Genomic DNA, 20,036 nt, shown 5'->3' on the forward strand with positions numbered 1-20,036 from the left:
CAGTTGTACAACTGCTATGTTGAAAGAGCACCCGGAACAAAAAACAAAAAACAAAAAACAAAAAACAAGCCTGTAAATGGCTGATGACTTTAAATAGGGCTCTGTGTAAATTATGCCCATTCTAACAAAGGCATATGTCCCTCAGCTTGCAGCACGGGACTTGAGACTGATGTTGAATGGATTGAAACAAACCTGGGACCCTTTTCTCAATACACAACTTACTCTGACCTCAAAGCCTTCAACCTCTCAGATGTATGTTCAATTTAATAGGTTGTAAAATCATCCTTTAGTTCATAAATACTGAGAAATGTATTTCTTTCTTTCTCCTCTAACATGTTTTTGTAGGTGATCATCCTTGATTCCTTTTCTCCAACCCAACTAGCTACCTTCCTCCTTGAACCAAACATCCTATCCAATGAAAATGTTGTAATAATGATTTTCAGAAGACTTGTGTTTTCAGCATCTATGGCAAACATTGAGTCATTCTTTGATACATTTGTTCATGGTCCAGCTGAAGTAAGTTTTCATCAGAAAGTAATCTTATGAAGTTGATGTCAGAAGGAAGGACAGTAAATTCAATTTTTTTTTCTTTCCTTTCAACAAAACCAGACAACACTCAGTCCAAGAATTCGTGACACCATCCTGAATCTTACTTTAACAGTTCTTGGCCCAAAACTTTCTATGTTGAATGAGGAGGAATTGAAGTTATGGTTCCAGGTTTATCTTCCTCTCTTCCTGCCAAGTGTTGACTCACGATCATTTGAAATTATCCCCAGAAATATTACCTGCAGCTCTTATCAGGAGATGTGAGTAAATTTTTTTGTTCTTTTATCTATGTAAAAAAAATAAAAATCAAATGTCCCAACTGAAACATGATTAAATCCCTGGATTGTTGTTCTCTCAGTCTCAAAGGGTTCAACAACATTTTCAGTCAACTTTCAGAAGGACAAGTTCAGCTGGTTTTCATGTTTGCATTGGACTATCTCAGGGGACAGTTCCACAGAGGTAGCTTCTGCTTACTAGAAATGTATATGTCTATATGAGCACATATACGTATTGTTGTTTGTGTGATTGAGAATTGGTATATTCATACATAGTTAACTGCTTTAGAATTGTAGTAGTCTAATGTTATGTTTAGGTTTAATGTGACCTGTTCAATAAAAATCTTTCTTACTTTATTTCTAGGCATCGCCTGTGTTACATCTGATAACAGGCGTTGGCTAGAAGACAACTTTGGCTATTTCAGATTTCAAGCCTCCTTCATGGATTTTTTGTCTTTAAAGAATGATTTCAGAGGAGTAAGTTTTACACTGCTATGCCTGAATAAAATGTACAAACTGTCTTAATAAATTATATTTGGTCATGACATGACCAAATATAATTTAACTGTTTACTTTAGATTCTGTGTTTATTTGCATCAGTTTTTTATTTTCTTAGTTAGGCACTAGTGGCCTTTATCTAGCAGTTAGTCATTAATATCCTACTGACAAACTAGATTTTGTTACAAAGTTTGCAAAACAATATGATTAAAGGATTGCAATAATATACATTAAGGTCAAGTCTGAATACTAGATTTGGAAAGCTTTTATGTAGTTCTGAGTTTGTCATTCTATTTTTTTTTTACACAAATAAATCAGAACCTGGGAGATGAAGTCAAGAAACTGTAGGGTTAGGTTAAAGTGTCACTTGTCTTTTCTTAGGTGGAAGTTGTGGATGTTCTCACGATCAGTCAGCTGAGCCAGCTTGCAACAATTCCCTCACAGCTAAACGGGATGCAAGACGTGAGAAAGGTCCTGGGAGCAATCCAGACAGCTGATTTTGGTGCTTTCTTTGACACAGTCTCACCAGTGATTGAGGTAAATGTGTACAATTTTCTTCATAGAACACACGGGACAAAGGACGTTCAAAATGGGTTTTTCACTTACTAACACATGTCCAAACTGCATGGACACCTGTTGACCATCTATAGACATGCCACTGACTGCATGTCTATGGCTTTTTGCTATAAGTATGTTGTATGTATGGGCACCATGCAGTGCACACCACACCCACTACTACGAAATGACTGCACTTTGAACACATCTGCATTCAAAGCCACTTGGGAGGTTAACAATATGTTACTGAGATCTTGTTCGAGGTAATTTGAAGATATTGAACAAGTTTAGAAATAGTGTGAGGATTTGAGTTTTTCTGTGTATTCATTTGGGTTTCTGTGTTCAGTTGAGTCTCTGTGTTGTCCTGTCTACCCCTTGATTGCTCACAGCTGTATCTTGTTTCCCCTGATTACCTCCTTGTGTATTTAGTCCACCTGTGTTCCTTGTTGGGTCCTTGTCTTGTCCACCGTCTTGTTGCCTGTTTCTGTCATATTGACACCGGTTGCTACCAGAGATTAGCTCCTGGCTTTTGTTCACTCTGTGCTGCCTGGATTCTTGTGTTTTCATCATTAAATCATTATTTTCTCAGCATAACCTGGGTCTACTGTGTCTGCCTCACCACTCAGCTACCGCATTTCATGACACAGACAGCTTAAGTTTAGCAGATTGGGGATAAAGTTATTTTGTGAGTAAAGAGAAAGGATAGCAGCTCTATAGAGATAGTATCGCAGAGATGGATCATAGGAAGGAGGAAATCTTGGGTCTGTGTGACAGGAGCATGCTGTTGATAATTTGTGTTTGAACAAACATCCGTTTCTAAACTCACCCACAGGTCCAGTCTGCCAACTACACACTAGAGGTAAAATCCTCCTTCCTCCAGACAGTTATGGAAAGAGGAGTGCTGTCCTTCCCTGCTGTTAGTGATGAAGAGTTCCTGCAGTGGATGAGGGTGCGGCTGAGGCCTTTTTTGGTCAATATTTCACCTAGTCTGGTAGAACGACTTTTCAGCATTGGGACAAACAGGAGCTGCAACAGCAGCCAAGAGATGTAAGTTATTCAGTGAAGTACTAGGATCACAGAAAACTGACAAGTATTCCGACATAACTTCTACTTGTAATAATGTCGTGTTTCATTAGATTTCCATCTAATCTTGAAAATGATAGAGAATTGTTGCTTTTTTAGGATTACAGTGCTTGACAAGATACAAATGACGCTTAGCACTGAAACCAAACAACAGATCTACAACAATATAGTCCTCTTCTTTCAAGGTTTGTTTGAAAAACATGCCGATGCTGTAAATCTCCTAAAGAGCTGCTTGTACACATCTATATGTTTCATAGTAGCTCATATTTTCACCCATAACAATACATTTTCCTTTGTAAAAACAAAAGGCCCGGCATGGGTGAAGTGTTATAAAGGTGGAAGCTTCTACCTCTTCCTGAAAAGCAACTTCCTCAACTTTGGTTTTCCTGATGTGTCAACATTCATCTCTCTTCTGCCACCAACACGCAAGTCAGAGGTGAAAACATAATGACAAGAGAGTTTATCTCAGTGAAACTTGCCAATATAGCTGAATATCTAACCAACCTTTTGATTTCAATAATTTGGTGACAACTTTGCTTGAATCTCTCCAGCTCCTAAATACCATCAGCACCTCAGAAATGCGTCAGTTCCTCAGCCAGCCTGATGTCACCCAGAACAATTCAAACATCTGTGCCATCTTTAACAACTACAACAAAACCTCTCTGTTCCTACAAACTGTATGTCCCCCAATTCAGACAAGCATGTTTGCAATCACATGTAAGTGGCAATCTAGCTGTGTTCTCTTCATTCTCCCATTGATTGATTGTGCAACACTTGCAGGAGGACGTCCCAGATGATGTGAGGAGGATCATCCTTCCCTGTGTTTGGCCTTTGGCTCTGAGCAGCAACAGAAGATCTGAGGTTGATCTGTGGTTTAACGTACGTTTGAGGAACTATCTGAGGTTCCTCACCAAGGAACTTCTGAACTCCACTGAGGTGCAAAACGCCTCGTGTCTCTCCTTCCAGAAACTGTGAGTTGGTTTCTCATTTCATCTCATGATTGAATGTGTAGGTTTCATCAAACTTAGGTTCTATTATTTTCTTTTTAACAGGGTGTATATTATGGGGAAAACGTTCACATACAACAGTTCAGAATTTGGACGGAAAGATGTATACACCGTCATCAGGAGCTACCTGACAGCTGGTAAGAGTCTAGATCCTATTATTTGCTCTTTATGCCTTAAAAACTAACCAGTGGTGATTGGATGATTGTTACCAAAGACACCTTTCTATTCTGAGCTGAAATATCAGTGATGCAGGTTTACATCATCATGTTTTAGATCAATAGATTACATATTTCTATGACCGTACTCTGCTATGTTGCTGTCCTCAGGCTCTGGAGCCAGATGCTACAATCCCAGCGATCCAGAGCTGAATTCTACCTCCTGGTTTGTCAGCTACATCGGCAGCTTTGTTACATTTATNCCAGTTCTGGAACAATGATGCCTGTAGTTACAACTACTAGTGGGATGTCAACAACTAGTGCAGCCACAGGAAGTGAGACTCAGTCCGCTCTTAAAATCAGTGCTACCACAACAACAAAGCAAACTTTAACCAGTCCAGAACTATCAAACACTGCAACCAGTCCTGTTACCTCAGAGCCACATACTGATGGAGGCACTACAATTCTGGTAAGAATTTGAACCTCAATACAGGATATAATTTTGTCTCTTCTATTTTTGTGTTTGCCTGTTGTGACATTCTAACATCCCAGCCTTTTAATGATCTGCTTCTGAGCTTTCTCTTCTCCTGGGCACTTTTACATCTCATTCTGAGTTTAAAAAAAAGACTTTAGCTCCAGAGGGGATTCCAAATTTTTCACCAGCTGTAGTTTTCTTTTGCAAAGATGTACAACTTGCTCTGGGTTTTCTAACCTCATCCTTGCAGATTTAATACCTTCCACTTTTTATTCTTCAACACCAACTTATACATAATCTACATCTACAAGAAGAAAAACAAACTTTTAGCACGTAAATCTCAGGAATTGTAAAATGTATGATGTTAAAGTTTTTAATCTGTTTTCTAAAAATTTATTGTAAAAAGAAGTAAAAACATCTCTGGCTGTACCATCCTGATATTCACTAAACCAATTTGTTCACACCTCTTTTTCCTTCTAAAACTGAATTTCCCCACAGACCCAGTCTGCCAACCACACACAGAACATGACATTGGCCTTTCTTGAGGCTGTGCTAGATAAAGATTTCTCCCCATCAGCTGTTAGTGATGAAGAGTTCCTGCTATGGCTTAGGCTGCAACTCAGACCTTTGCTGGTCAATCTCTCTCCAACTATGGTTATTCATCTCTTCAGTATTGTAAAAAACAGAAGTTGCAACAGCAGCCAAGAGATGTAAGTATCTATTCAATAAATGTATGAAATTACATTAGATATAAAAATAATACAAAATGTCTCCATCTTTTAGGCAATACATTGTATAATGTGACATTGATTATTGATTTAAATTAGTAACTGATAATTTTCCATTCAGGATTTCAGTGCTTGAAACTGTGCAGATGACACTCAGTGGTGAAACCAAGGCAGAGATCTACAAAAATATGATCCTCTTCTTCCAAGGTTTTGTAATTCTGAAAATAGAAAATAATGCTTACAACAAAAGAAAAGGAGCTTATTCTGTTTGATATTTCTTGGTTGCTTTGGTACATTTTTAACATCAGTCTAAACATCTGAAAAATAGTACATTTCTCAGAACATTTAGTTGAAATGGCAAACTATGATTATCTGTAAAAACACAAAATCTTACCCAATATTTTTGGTCTAGTTTCTAGTGCTAATATCTTATTACACTTAAAATAAGAAAACTAACTTGCAGTTAACTTTTCAGCAAGATATAGGAGCTTGTTTTAAGTCAATAATACCATAATATTGATGGAAATGTAATTGAATGAAATAATCTGCCAGACACGACATTTTCCCATAAAAATAAAATGTCTTATTTCCCTGGCAGATAATTAGTAATTGTAATCATAGTGTTTATTATGATTCTTTCAAATCCTCTCCGCTATGACCTTACTTCATTGTAGAGACATCAAATTTGGTACACTTGTAGAGCTTCCCAAGACGTACACAAAATTCAATTAATGTCGTAGTGCAAGTCAAACAGGAAGTTGGCCATTTACAGCCTTCGCATTTGATTGAACTCCTCCTAGGGATTTCGATCGATCGGCTTCAAACTTGGTCAGATTGTTCATAAGGTATGGCTGATTAAAAGTTAACAAAACGGTGACTACTCAAAAAACTACTACACAAAAACAAGCAGAAGCATCAAATTTTCAGTGATTGATCATCATCGGGTGCCCTATAATACCAAATGGTCAATGATGACATCACTTAAGCCACGCCCCCTGAGAACAGGAAATGTCATGTTTTGCCATACGTTTGGCACTAAATTCCACAGTTTTGACCCGAGCTGCACCAAACTCACTGGGATGGATCCTTATCCCCCCCCACCCCGACAGGAATCCACAACAATATTTGGTGGGCGTGGCCTAATTTCTCTGCAGCTTTAAATGATCAGCCCCAAGCCATGCTTTATCCCAGAGTTATGAAACTTAGTAAACATGTATCTTCTCAGGACGTACAAAAAAAACTATCTTGCAGCCATGGTCCAAACCCAACAGAAAGTTGGCCATTTTGAATCAAAGCCACCAATTTCTCTTTTTTATAGATGTCGTATTTGATCGAACTCCTACAGCATTTGGCATACAGACTTCAAACTCACTCAGCACAGTCTTGAGGCATTGAAGGTCAAAAGTTCTAAAAGGATTTCTCATACATCAAAGCATGTAGGCATGGCTAAGGGTCACACTTTGACTATTCGCCATGAAACATCAAGGTTCAATAACTTCCACATGCAAGGTAACAGCTGCATCAGATTTTCTATGTCTCATTACAGACCAGTCCTGATAACATTCACATGTTCAATTGATGACATCACCTAAGCCCCACCCACTTCCGACAGAAAATCGCCTGTTTTTTTCTGCTGGATGTCTTACTTTTACTCTTTGATTCATATGGGTTTAAACCTGTTCCAAGTGACATAAAATGACATGATGAATTCTGTCAACGCTGGCTGCTGGCTGAACCGTGTGGGTGTGGCCGAATGGCGAATTTCAATCCCTCGCTGTTTGGATGCACTTGTCTATAAATCATACATACATCATCAGATTTGCACCAAACTTTACCCCAGACTTTTGTCAACCTGTAAGGAGCCCAATAGCATTAAATTGTAATTTGACTCCACTGCGCCCTCTAGGTTAATCCATCAGGTATATCTCCTTGCTGCATCAGCCGATCTGCACCAGATTTTTTGTGCATCATCAGGGAGCACTGGCAAATGCATCGGGTGGACGGTGGATGGGTGCGGGAACTGCGTGAGGCCTCTGCAGTGGTTGGTTGGCGGCATCGCTGGAAACCCTGCAGTCGCCACAAGGTCGGAGCGGCACTGAGGTGCAAGGGCCGTTCGAGGCTGCTTGCAGCTTTAATTTTATTTATAGCTGATATCTTTTCATCAATATTAAGGAAATGACTTAAAACAAACTCCCATTACTTTCTGAAAAGTTACTTGTAAGTTAGTTTTGTTTTGAGTGTACTGACATATTTGCACTAGAAACTAGATCAAAAATATTTTTTTTTTTTGGTTTTTGCAATGTGGATTATCTGCAGAATTTCCAAATTCATCTCTTGAAATAAAGACAGATCAATTAATACATCAATGCTCTCAGACACACAGCTCCAGGAATTCCGGTTTTTGGATAAACTATTCAAAATGTTTAGCAGTCACTGAAATTTGTACTCTAAAATGTTTCTGATTGGAACAACAAAAAAATCTCTAACAAAATAGAAAACAAGCAGATTTTTTCAAGAACAATGATTCTTGTGCTCATTGTTATAAAGTAACAATTGTCTTTTGCAGCAGCATAGCAATATCTCATGCATAAGAGGCAGGATATGATGCACAACCATCACCCTAATCTTTAGCTCTACCCCCAGACACTCAGATTTCAGTCAGGAGAACTCTGTCTGGGTTGCTTCTAAATCTTAAAATTATTTCTAGTTGGGAGAAACATGTTACTAAAATTAAAGTAGAACTTTAAACCTAAATCTGCTAGGGGTACAAATGATTTTCAATGTAATTGAATGAAAACTTCCAAAAGCTGTTTCAGCAGTAATACTTTTGTAGATTAAAAAGTATCACTTTTTCAAGCTTAAATAACAAATGGAATATCTGTCCAGTTGTGTAAGATTACCCATTTTGTTTATTATTGTGGTGCTACTCTCTTTTAGCCTCTAGTAGCTGGAGAGGAAAAAGAGCAAATGGTCCGACATTGGGATGCAAACCTGGGATAGCTACTTTAGAAGAAACAACTGGGTGATTTCCTGAACTTGATGAAAGTCATGAAAACCTGAGCTGAATTTTTTTTTTTAGAATTTCAGCTTAATTCTAAAAAAAATGCCCCAAAGCAACCACAACAGAAATAAAACTGAAAACTCTTTACTATCCACTGATGTCTTATTTGTACCCAGAATAAGATGCTTTACTTTGCAACACAGATCAAACGCCACTAAAGTGTTACAGTGGTGGAAGCTTTTACATCTTCCTGAAGAACAACTTCCTCAGCTTTGGCTTTCCTGATGTCCCATCATTCATCTCTCTTCTTCCACCAACACGCAAATCAGAGGTACATCTAAATATTTGAATATGAACAACATTTATAAACACAGATAAAAGGGAATGGATAGAAAGGAGATTTTTGGGGAAATTTTGTATACCAGTGACGTGCGGTCAGGGGAGGCAGGTGAGCCTGAGCCTCACCTGTCGTCATGAAAAAATATAAAATCATTTGTGACGGAGGAGCCGTCACGAGCCGGGACTTAATTAGGAGTCCATGTTAATATGCACACACACATACTCACAATCACTTACTTACTTCTGTTAAAGGTTAAACTGATGCGGTTCATCGTGGGTGCACACGCGGTGTTCCTGCTTCAGTTTGCATCCATCCTAACTTGTTTTCACTTCCAAACATTTTCCCAGTTTTTGTTTTCAAGCAGGGTGATTTCCGGTTGTGGCGCACCAGGACTCATGTGATGACGTCATCGGAGCATGCCGAGTGTTCTCTATTAAATTGATTATTGTATTTTTGATTACAAGTTTATTTATTTTCCTTATTATTATGATTTGTTTTGTATCCTTTAAGAGTTCATTTGAGTTAGAAGTAATTGTTTTGTTTGCTTGATTGGTCTTTCTGTGGGCGGAGCCTGTGGCTTTAAAAGCAGGGCTCTGCGCCACAGGGTGGCAGTCTGTGGCTAGACTCCTGCCAGATCACAGTGAAGGTGATGGACTCTTACCTTGAAGGTACTGTTGTTTTGTCTGTTTTTAACCTGCCTGGACGTCCCTGTTTATATATTCTTCACCTGCCACCTTTTTGCTCACTTGAAGAACTGAATATATTTCACTAAAGTGATCTCTGGCCTTGGGCAGTCATTTTTTTGTTTGTCCAAGCATAAGAGAACCCTGTCACATCATTTATATTGCTATTTTCACTTTGTGGTTTGTACTATAAAATACCTAGTTTTCAGAAACTAGGTACTATTATTTCAGAATAATAGTCTTTTTGCCCTCCAGTGTTGTCCGCATGCTCGAAATTTCCTTATGTAAACAATACCATGCAGGGGTTCTGTATTTGTAAATCTGACTATGATTAAGTCGGTGCCTCACCAGCTATGAACCTCACCGCACATCACTGGTTTATAGTACATACTTCTATATTAGGAATCCAAAAATTGACTCATTCCCGTAATCTAGCTAAATTAACTTAAGTGTTTTCTTCTGTTTTCAGCTCCTAAATACCATCAGCACCTCAGAGCTGAGTCAGTTCCTCAATCAGCCTGGCGCAATCAGTAACAGTTCAGACATCTGCATCATCTTCAGCAACTACAACAACACTCCCTCCTTCCTAGAAAACGTATGTTCCCATCTCAATTTTAAATGTGTAGTAATATCTATGGGTGAATCTGTTCTCCTCACTGTTTATATTTCTGTACAACACCTGCAGGAGGACGTCCCAGATGATGTGAGGAGGATCATCCTTCCCTGTGTTTGGCCTTTGGCTCTGAACAGCAACAGAAGATCTGAGGTTGATCTGTGGTTTAACGTACGTTTGAGGAACTATCTGAGGTTCCTCACCAAGGATCTCATCAGCTTCAACAAAGTGCAGAATTCCTCATGTCTCGCCTTCCAGAAACTGTAGGTTTTTCTATCACAATGTCATAAACATACCTAAAACCCAATCATGAACCCAACTTTGTTGTTGTCTGTACAACAGGGTGTTTTTTATGGGGAAAATCTTCACATACACCAGTTCTGAGTTTGGACAAGAAGATGTGTACACAACCATCAGGAGCTTCCTGAAAGCCGGTATGATTTAAAAACAAGTCTTATTATTATCCCTGAATTTTCACTCTGTTGGACAGTAAAGGATACTTCTATTTTCTTTAGCTCACAATCCTACATGGGATACAGAAAATAATTTGTCATAGTATAACAACAAACGTCTGTGTAGGATTTTTTCTGATGTTTTGGGACAGACCAATACAAAGGAGTGCATAATTCTAAAGTTGAGGAACATTGACGCAAGGTTTTCGTTTGTTTTTTAAATAGGGGTGAAGTGTGTTTGTATTTGACGCCCTATATGGTGACTCTCCTAAATAAAGCCTAACAAAAGGAAAAACTCCTCAGCCCCTTAAGGGGTTAAGGAGTTTAAGAAGTCTTCTATTTAGTAAGCCAAAACTGAGTCCACCTAAGTATAATTTAATCTGAATATAAATCCAGCAGATCCGTAACAAACCTGGGGTGTTAGATCAAGGGAGCGCTGTCCCTTTCATCTGACGCCTCACTGTATCTGCACCAATCTTTCTTTGGAGGTTGCCACCTGCAGTTAAAATAGGTAACGGCTTTCCACTCAGGAATAGGAGAGAGCGCATGCTAATCACGGAAAGTAGACTAACTTCCCATCATCAAAAGTCCAAAACCAACATGACTGTGTTAGTTTAATTTTCCTTTCCAACGATACCCACTTTATGTATATTGAAGCAAATAGAACACTTGAATTTTCCCAATAGCTTTCATAAAGTTTTTGAAAAGCCTGATTAGAACATATTATTTATGCTAATTTGAACACCTCTCCTGACACCGTGCTGAAACAATGTCCAAGGAAATCGGTTCGGGCCTTAAACTCTATGCTTTCTAGACATACCCGGTTTGTCAAAGGTTATTTTTTTATTTTTTTTGTAAATCATAAAAGTATCAAAACCTCCAAACAGATTGTTAAATAGCAAACGAATTATAAGAAATAAACCCAACAAAATGGGTATCAAAATAAAGATTAATTTGTGAGCTTTAATATTATACTGGTACAAAACCAGTAGAATCAATGTAAGTGACGCCCCACGCATATCAACACACAAACGGACCTCCACTAAGGGGTCCCTTCCAGCTTTCGCTCTTTCTGTAAGCTAAATATGGCTACGTGATTAAGCTAGCTAAAAACGAATAACCGGAGTTTAAGTTTCCAGTAGTTCTAAGAGCGGTGGAGTGAACCCCTCCTGAGGTTTTCATTGTGTGCACGGTTCTACCGGGGACGCTGTTTTAACAGATGTTTTGTGATTTTTGCAAACTGAAAAGCGGACAGATCGCCCGGCTGGCTGATCATGACACCCACCACATTCTGCCGAGCTCCACCGCGCTTCTCCTGAGTGCCAAGACTGCGGGAGGGGAAACCGGTTAAATCTAGTTGAAACTTTTTTAAAAAAAGAGGAGAAATTAAGCAAACATGGTCGCTTCACCTCCTCACCTGAACATGGGTTAACCCATCCTCCCCCTCCACACAGACATGTTTTGCTTCCCTGCCCTTACTATTCAGTATAATAACAAAACAGTGGATTAGATCCGCTGTTTTTATGGGCCACGGGAATTATGCATGACAACCTGTATTTGTGTGGTTTAGGTTTGTGCTGATTTTGTGCGATTTGTGCAACAAGTACATGATGTGCGATAGCAGATGTGCTCAGTGGGTTTCTGATATGGGAGGCATGGGCAATCGCCCAGGGCATCATCATGTGGGCGGCAGTGACTGTATCTGTACCAAAATAATAAATTCTGGACACTCTTTATGAAAAAATGTACTTTCTTTGGCACTTTTTCAGATGGTCGGCAGTAGAGAATTTTCCCTAAAAGAATTCTAAAAAAAAAATCTCTATTTTCTGCCAGCTATATAAATTCCGCACCCCCCACCACTAAAGATAGCCATAAATAAATGTTTCTATTTAATGCAACAGCCTTATTGACATCTAGGAAGGAAGTTTCAATTAAATGCATAAAAAAATAAACATTTTGGTGCAAGTCAAAAATACTCTAAAATTAGGATTTTCTTTTCTGTTTAAATCAAACAAAAAGTCCCTATTTCCTACCAGCAATGTCAAGAAAACTATTAAAGATGGCCAAAAATGGATGCCTTTATTTTATTCAGCAGCCTAATTTATCTGTAGTAGAGACGTTTTATTGAAATCTGATGAAAAATACAAATTTGGGGAGTTGTCAAAAAATACTAAATTTTGTTGATTTTTTGAATTTTTTTCCGTCGGTCAAATTAGCTTTGGAAGCATTTTTGCGGCCTAATAAATCTTTACTAAACAGTTCCAACCACTACAAAAAATTGAGTTGAGACCGCACAGCAGGCTGGGCAAAATAGCTTTTGGGACTTGGTGCCAACATATATTTTTTAATTTTTAATATGGTATCCCAAAAATGCCATGTCTGCTTTTAGGGTCAATATTGAAATTTGTTTTATTTTTCAAAATGACATTTTTTTAAAGAATCTTAATTTTTAAAGTAAGTTATTTATACTGTGCATTTTCGTGTTTTGCAATATAATTTATATATATTTAAAGAATGTCATTACAAATAAGTGTCAAATTGATTTAATTTCTTAGTACCGTATTTTCCACACTATAAGGCACACCGGATTATAAGGCGCACCTTCAATGAATGGCCTATTTTAGGGCTTTTTCATATATAAGGCGCACCGCATTATAAGGCGCATAGAATAGAATAGTTTGGGTTGCCGATTTGTTCCATACTCTATATTATTTCACATCCACATTTGTAAAGAAAGGTGGGTTTGTGGTACACCTACCCCCCACCCGAAAATCTCAAAAACAGTTAAACATAATGGGTTAAAAAAATTCTGGCCTTTTCTGGTAATACACTTAATAGAAAAATGAATTTAGAGTACTAAAAATCTAAAGAAATAAAAACTGACTGCCGGTACCTAGCTAAAATAATTTTTGGGCAATTTTGAGATCTTTGCCAACTCATTCGGGGTAGGAGATGGACAGAGAAGAGCACGACAACACAGGTGGGCAGTTGGACGAAAGATAGGAGCACAGCTCCATACCTTAACATAAAATAAGAGGGAAGGCAGGTCCTAAAATAGTCTTTTTTTCCTGAAATAAGCTCACCCACTGAAGGTTGTAGAGAGCTGCTCTTTGGTGTGCTAGTAGAGGCCATAAGTGGGATGTAAAGCGACAAGTCTGTTGCAGAAGGGCCAAACCATCTGAGAGTTATTAGATGCCAAAGTCAGGAATCTGTCATCTTCTCCCCCCACCATTTCACAGCCTTAAGTTGCAAAGTTGCCACTGAGGGCTAGTTTTTCTAGGTACGACATGTCAAACCACATATCCAAAAACTGGATTATCAGGGTTGTTTGTCAGCTACATAGGCAGATTTGTACCACCCAGTGGAACCCTGACTGCAGTTTGGAAACCATTGGTTTATAACAAAAATCCCAGTAAAATATATTACGTTTTTGCTAAAGGCATGTGAAAAGTTTTAAAGCAAAATATGCAAATAATTAAGGCGGGTAGAAATATGCATTGCAGTGATGTGCATCTCTTCGTCTTCAGGCTCTGGAGCCAGATGCTACAATCCCAGCGATCCAGAGCTGAATTCTACCTCCTGGTTTGTCAGCTACATCGGCAGCTTTGTTACATTTATCACTCTGGATGATCTCACCAGCTTTATCTCCATCTCTCAGGTGTTTGTCCATTCATAATTAAAGAATATTGAATAATGTATGAAAGTTTTGTAAATCTTACCAAAACCCATTTTCCACTTGGAATTACAAGAGGGAGGAGTAGGAAAAATGAACTGTTTGGATGAAGCCTGGTGCATTTAGCTGTGCAAAGTAATATCTATGTTGCATGGTAATCGATGTTTATACATTTAAAGCTGGAGATATTCCTGGAGGATAACTCTAATCTGGAACTCTTCAACAACACAGCCATCTCTAAATACGTAACAGGCTACTACATCACCCAGCTCTATGCATTCAACCCGAACTTCAGTCTATTCAAGTAAGTTTTTATCACTCTAGCTGAAAAATATACGGCAATGTTGATCAGATCAGGTTTCCATGTCGATATGTGCTTAATTACTCATCCTTTCCCTCGGATGAATAAAAATCCACCTTTCATTCAGGCTTCCAGGCTCTTTATTATGTTCCTCTGACATCCCAAGCTCAGTATTTTCCTCTCTTACTGAATCTGAGACGATGGTCATCTTGGAAAAACTGAAGACATTCTGTAATGGAACAGAAGATCCTGAGGTACCAGATCTAAAAGTTTCTACATAGAAATATTGTTTGCTTCAACAACGTTTTTCCAGCTCACTTTAATTCAATTTGTACAGCAGTAAGTGACAGCAAATATCATCTTCATGTCCTTCACTAGACAAACACGTTTGACTCACATGAAATTTTAATGAATCCTTGGGTTTTAAACAGTACAACAACATTAAGCTAATGCATCCACAATATTATATTCAACAGGTATCTGCAGCTCTGACATCCACCATCAAGACCTTCACAAAGGAAACCTTTGAAGAACTTGGCAGTGCCTCTTCAGCACTAACCAAAGACCAGATTCTTACAGTGTCCTCTTCAGTGCTCATTTCCTCTTTGTCCACCCTGGGCTCAGTGAAAAACTGGGGCCAGGACCGGGCCACCACTATCATCCAGTCCATCACCTCCTCAGGATTTCAGGTAAGTTTAGCTGTTTTCTTCAGCTTTCCTGAAACACTTCAGGTATTCAATGATTGGCTGCATAAATGTTAACCTGAATTTGTTATCAAAATCTATGATCATTAGTTTCTAGTTATTAGAACATGGTTTTAATGGGTTTAATAGATAAAACAATGTAACTGACAGGTCAACAGCGCAGCCTCTCTGGAGTCCCTGGGAACTCTTGTTGTTGGACTTCACTCAGAGTCAATTCAAAAGATCTCAGCTTCCGAAATACTCAGCGCCTCCAAGAAGCCCAACGTCGTTTCCAACATGCTGGAAGCCTCAAAGGTTGTCCAGGAGACTTTTGTCAGAAAGGTAACAAAACAAACATGCCCTTAAATTCAGTAGTACTGAATGAACCAGACAAATAGCAATGACATCTACTGACCTACTTGTCAGATCATTTCTGTGGACCCAAATCCAGTTAAATTGGTGGAGAATGTCCCTGATGTCCTAGCACATGAGATCCCACCTTCACTGCTGGTGTTTTCTGAGAGCACAGTCAACATCAGCATGATTAACAAAAAGTCATGGACTCCAGATCAGGTCAGTGATTTGTTCTGGTTTTAGACAGATAAAAACTTGATGCTGTGAGATATTTTAATTAATATGCCAGAGATCACCTGCCATGTTTAGTATAATAATATTTCTCACATATAAATCTTGTATATAAATCTTATATAAGATGTTATATAAGTTTTATATATAACATCTTATATAAAGACTCGACTCCTGTATTACTCTTTACAGTCCGCCATGTTTATTTGGACATTGGGTGAATCAGGCTTTGACATCGAGCAGTAAGTAACCAACACCTGCAGCTATTTGTCATGAGAATTTCCACCTTTCCATGCATTAAACTCTGTGCTTTTCTGTTTTCTCTCTGCAGGCTTTCACCGTCTGTGCTACAAGGCTTCAGTTGTTCATCGGTTCAGAAAATGTCTAAAACCAAAATCAAGCAGATGATCCGTGCCTGTCGACCGAGGAAAGGCAGAGCCAAAGTGGACCTGAAGGAACCTCAGGTAAGTTCTGCAAGTAAAACAATTTATGGAAATGAGACACTTAAAATTAAATGGTTGAAGGCTATGAAAGTGTTTGTTTTTTTTAAACCAATGACCACCAGTTATGTATTCAAATTTGTTTAACATAAACATTTCAATTTATGAAAGTAGTAAGAGCAGAACACTGACACATCAACCTTCTCACACTGTGACCTCCAGCTGACCTGCATGTACAACCTGATCCGTGGCGACCTCTCTCAGAACTTCACTGATTACCCTTCGGACATGCTTCTCTACTTGGAGTGAGTCTCTCTCCACGTAATTATTGTAACTATGTTGCCAGTTGTTTGAAAAAGTTATATGATGATTTTGATTTTTTACAACAATCCCCACCAACAGCTCCGAAAATGTCCAGAAAGCAAACTGCAGGTCCTACTTCTCTGCCCTGGGTGCTACAGACTTCTCTGTGGCCTCCAGCATCTTGAACAAGGGCCCAAAGAAGTTCAGGGAAGCTAGAGACTGCTTGGTGAGAGCCAATAAAACAGAGAATCAATATACAAAGAGCCTACCTGCAGCATATTACACGTGCCTCAAATTACTCTTCTACAGCAGAGTAATGAAACGTCTTCACTGATTTGAACATTTTTCACTGTTTCAGGGGATCAGTGGTGTCAGCCTGAGCAGAGACAATGTGGAGGTCCTGGGGAACATGGTCTGCACTTTGGATAGATCTGACATTGAGAACTCGGATCCTCTCATCCTGGAAAAACTCAAAGCCTGCAAAGACCTCTCTGCCAGCCAAGTGGCTGCTATGGAAACACTGCTGCTGTCTGGGAAAACACAATACGGGTACTAAAAGCAAAACCATTCATTCCATTAAACAAAAATCTCTGCAAGTTCTTCACATTTTTTGGGATTTTCTGACCTTCTATTTGTCAGACAAAACTGATTTTATCCCAAAGGAGAAAATTAGTCCTCCTGCCCCCTAAACAAGTATTGTACAAAATCATTGAGATAAAGATCTACACAAAAATGTATCCATTACCTATTTAAAATATTTGCATCTATATGACAACGTATATATTGTCTTTGATTTTTAGATATGTAACCAACTGGGACCAGCAAACACTGGAGGATCTCAAGATACTTCCCCTCTACTTTACAAGAACCTTCTGGGACCGGTTTACAATTGTGTGTTTTTATCCCCTTGGTTCCTTTCATGAAAATTAGTCTCATATTTTTTGAAAATGACTTCTAGATTGTTTTATTCTGTAACATTTATAAAAAAATTTTTCAGTCAACAAAGAAGAAATTCCTTAAGGGTTTTCTTCCAGACTTAAGGAAACAAAATCCACACAAGAACAAGCTGAAGTATCTCTTCAAACACATCAACCCAGTTTTAGTAACACAAGGAGAAGGTAAATTCTACTACTACTAAGAATAATAAGAGTAATGGTGAATTCCTTTGCAAAGCCTATGGCTATATAAACATGACTAAAAAAATTAATCCTGAAGAGTCAATTATTGACAAAAGGATAAATTAGATATCATGAAGAAATCACTAACAAATGTATTTCCTGCAAGAAATGAATTTCTAACTACACAGTAGCCTAACCAGCTCTCTTGTCGTTACAAGGATGCACTGAGGGCAACATCACCCAGGTGACTGTTAGCGACCCGTCTTTCCCCTTTGGCTACGACGTGACGCAGTTCAACCTCTGCCTGGACATTTCCGTTCTAAAAGATAACCTCTACACTATCTGCCAGAAAGTGGATGACAATGACTTCCAGAAAATCATTCTGAAGAAGCTCAACCAGGTAACTTGGGAATATGTGGTGGTTTGGTCAAACAGTGCTGTGCGCTTTATGACCTGGAAGAAGCTTTGCGACTAACGGACCCAGTAACCATCCTGAGATGGAAGGCATTTCATCAGGCTGTGACACATTAATGAGCGTCATATTATTTTCATTCATTTGAGTTCATATTCAACACTTTGCTCTTATAATTTCATAAACTACTTCCAGGCATTCCCATCTGGAGTTCCTGATCAGGAAGTACAGATGCTTGCTTCAGTCTCTCGCTCAGCAACACTTGATGACATCTCTAAGTGGAACATCACTGAACTGGATACCTTGGCAGCTCTGATGAATCCTGAAGATGGAACATGGGAGACGGCACAGGTATCGCGCACCGTAAACATTACCAAAACTTTCATTTGACTGGAGTGGAAACTTGATCAGTTTTTCTTTATGTTGCATTTAGAGCAAAGCAATCATCACCAAGTACCTGAATGCCTCTGGAAATTCACTGGACAGCAGTGAACTAAACATTATTGACTCCAACTTGTGCTCACTGGACATCAGCACGTTACAGACCATCACAGCAGACAGCATGAGGTTGGTGTCAGCATGGATATAACAAACATATCCACTGTGGTTGTTAAAGTAACACTGAATGCCTCTTTATCTGTTGTCAGAAATACCAAGCATCTGGATGTGGCATCATGTTCAACTGAGCAGAAGAGGGTCCTCTATGAGATCAGCAACACCTCCTTCAGCGTCCATAGAGATAATCCGATTAACTATTACAACCTGGTTAAAGGCTATCTAGGTGAGATTAGATACTCACTATTATCTAATTATCCAAATAAGAATTGCTTTTTAATTTTGTCAATCATTTCTTTTTTGAAAGGTGGAGCATCTCTGGTTGATATAATATCTTTGTCAAAACAAAATATAAGTATGGATGTGAAAACCTTCATGAAACTAAACATCAATGTTATAAATGTAAGTATAAACAAGAAAGAAGAACTAGCTTTAGGTGAATTCTTTGGACAATTATAAATGTTCTCATATATTCATAAACATATATTTTATCTGCTGAAAAAATTTTTTTTCCAACATTTAATTTTTCTAAACATACAGGATTTAACGGCTTCCAACGTCCAGAGACTCATGGGGGAACATTTACCGGACCTAAAGTTGTTTGAGAACAACACTGTGATTCAGATGTGGGTAAACATGCAACAACAATCAGATCTAGACAGAATGGGTATTGGTCTATCTACCAACAGCACAATCCCTCCAACTACAACACCCACCCAGAAAAGGACTTTTACAAGTGCTGGAACACGTTCTGACACGCAAACAATGACATCCCTGACCAGCTCTGACATACCAGCACATACAACCATATACAGTTCAACCATTCATACTGGAAGCACCTCATGGAGGACAACTAACACTGTAACCAGTGCTGGAACATCAACAGGTAATTCTGTAACTACTGTTGGAACAACAACTGTGAGTGCCGAGTCTACTCTGTTCACAACAGAAGCAAAAGTTTCAAGCAGTACTGGAACTTCAACGCAAGATGCTGGAACAATCACAATCTTAGAAACAACTGTTGGAACAAGTTCCTTGATATCAAAAAATAACATGGCAACAAGTGCTGGGACATCAACAGGAGATGCATTGACTAGAGGAATAACAGAGGCGTCCTCACAGGGGGTTTTCACTGCAACATCATCATCAACAGGTGCTCCAACTGACTCTTTGACAACATCTCCAGATGATGAAACTACCACTGGCACAAGAATGCCTTTTCCCACAACCAGTTCTGGAACAATGATGCCTGTAGTTACAACTACTAGTGGGATGTCAACAACTAGTGCAGCCACAGGAAGTGAGACTCAGTCCGCTCTTAAAATCAGTGCTACCACAACAACAAAGCAAACTTTAACCAGTCCAGAACTATCAAACACTGCAACCAGTGCTGGAACATCAACAGGTAATTCTGTAACTACTGTTGGAACAACATCTGTGAGTGCCGAGTCTACTCTGTTCACAACAGAAGCAAAAGTTTCAAGCAGTACTGGAACTTCAACGCAAGATGCTGGAACAATCACAGTGATGGTGACAACTGATCGAACAAGTTCCT

General features: G+C 38.8%; 2 protein-coding genes across 2 annotated transcripts in view; both read left to right on the forward strand.

Annotated features, from left to right (window-relative positions):
• The window catches only part of LOC106953141 (uncharacterized), a 13,192-nt gene extending 13,083 nt beyond the window's left edge, over window positions 1-109 (forward strand). Inside the window, exon 17 of the mRNA XM_015041704.1 lies at window positions 98-109. Coding sequence (XP_014897190.1) covers window positions 98-109 — 12 coding nt within the window. The remainder of the gene's footprint in view (window positions 1-97) is intronic.
• LOC106953142 (uncharacterized) overlaps window positions 108-20,036 on the forward strand; it is a 23,626-nt gene continuing 3,697 nt past the window's right edge. The window contains exons 1-31 of the mRNA XM_015041705.1: window positions 108-252; window positions 346-516; window positions 601-806; window positions 905-1,005; window positions 1,186-1,298; window positions 1,701-1,856; window positions 2,707-2,921; window positions 5,444-5,529; window positions 8,527-8,654; window positions 9,816-9,941; window positions 10,032-10,222; window positions 10,302-10,393; window positions 13,939-14,069; window positions 14,264-14,388; window positions 14,513-14,639; window positions 14,862-15,074; window positions 15,240-15,410; window positions 15,495-15,641; window positions 15,846-15,895; window positions 15,985-16,117; window positions 16,316-16,398; window positions 16,496-16,622; window positions 16,755-16,945; window positions 17,197-17,287; window positions 17,394-17,514; window positions 17,733-17,914; window positions 18,122-18,277; window positions 18,360-18,493; window positions 18,574-18,707; window positions 18,789-18,883; window positions 19,022-20,030. Coding sequence (XP_014897191.1) covers window positions 433-516; window positions 601-806; window positions 905-1,005; window positions 1,186-1,298; window positions 1,701-1,856; window positions 2,707-2,921; window positions 5,444-5,529; window positions 8,527-8,654; window positions 9,816-9,941; window positions 10,032-10,222; window positions 10,302-10,393; window positions 13,939-14,069; window positions 14,264-14,388; window positions 14,513-14,639; window positions 14,862-15,074; window positions 15,240-15,410; window positions 15,495-15,641; window positions 15,846-15,895; window positions 15,985-16,117; window positions 16,316-16,398; window positions 16,496-16,622; window positions 16,755-16,945; window positions 17,197-17,287; window positions 17,394-17,514; window positions 17,733-17,914; window positions 18,122-18,277; window positions 18,360-18,493; window positions 18,574-18,707; window positions 18,789-18,883; window positions 19,022-20,030 — 4,918 coding nt within the window. The 5' untranslated portion in view covers window positions 108-252; window positions 346-432. The remainder of the gene's footprint in view (window positions 253-345; window positions 517-600; window positions 807-904; window positions 1,006-1,185; window positions 1,299-1,700; window positions 1,857-2,706; window positions 2,922-5,443; window positions 5,530-8,526; window positions 8,655-9,815; window positions 9,942-10,031; window positions 10,223-10,301; window positions 10,394-13,938; window positions 14,070-14,263; window positions 14,389-14,512; window positions 14,640-14,861; window positions 15,075-15,239; window positions 15,411-15,494; window positions 15,642-15,845; window positions 15,896-15,984; window positions 16,118-16,315; window positions 16,399-16,495; window positions 16,623-16,754; window positions 16,946-17,196; window positions 17,288-17,393; window positions 17,515-17,732; window positions 17,915-18,121; window positions 18,278-18,359; window positions 18,494-18,573; window positions 18,708-18,788; window positions 18,884-19,021; window positions 20,031-20,036) is intronic.

The sequence above is a fragment of the Poecilia latipinna genome, unplaced genomic scaffold (assembly GCF_001443285.1).
Source record: "Poecilia latipinna isolate Pla-1442-1.1 unplaced genomic scaffold, P_latipinna-1.0 Scaffold563, whole genome shotgun sequence".
In the NCBI taxonomy this organism is placed as follows: domain Eukaryota; kingdom Metazoa; phylum Chordata; class Actinopteri; order Cyprinodontiformes; family Poeciliidae; genus Poecilia; species Poecilia latipinna.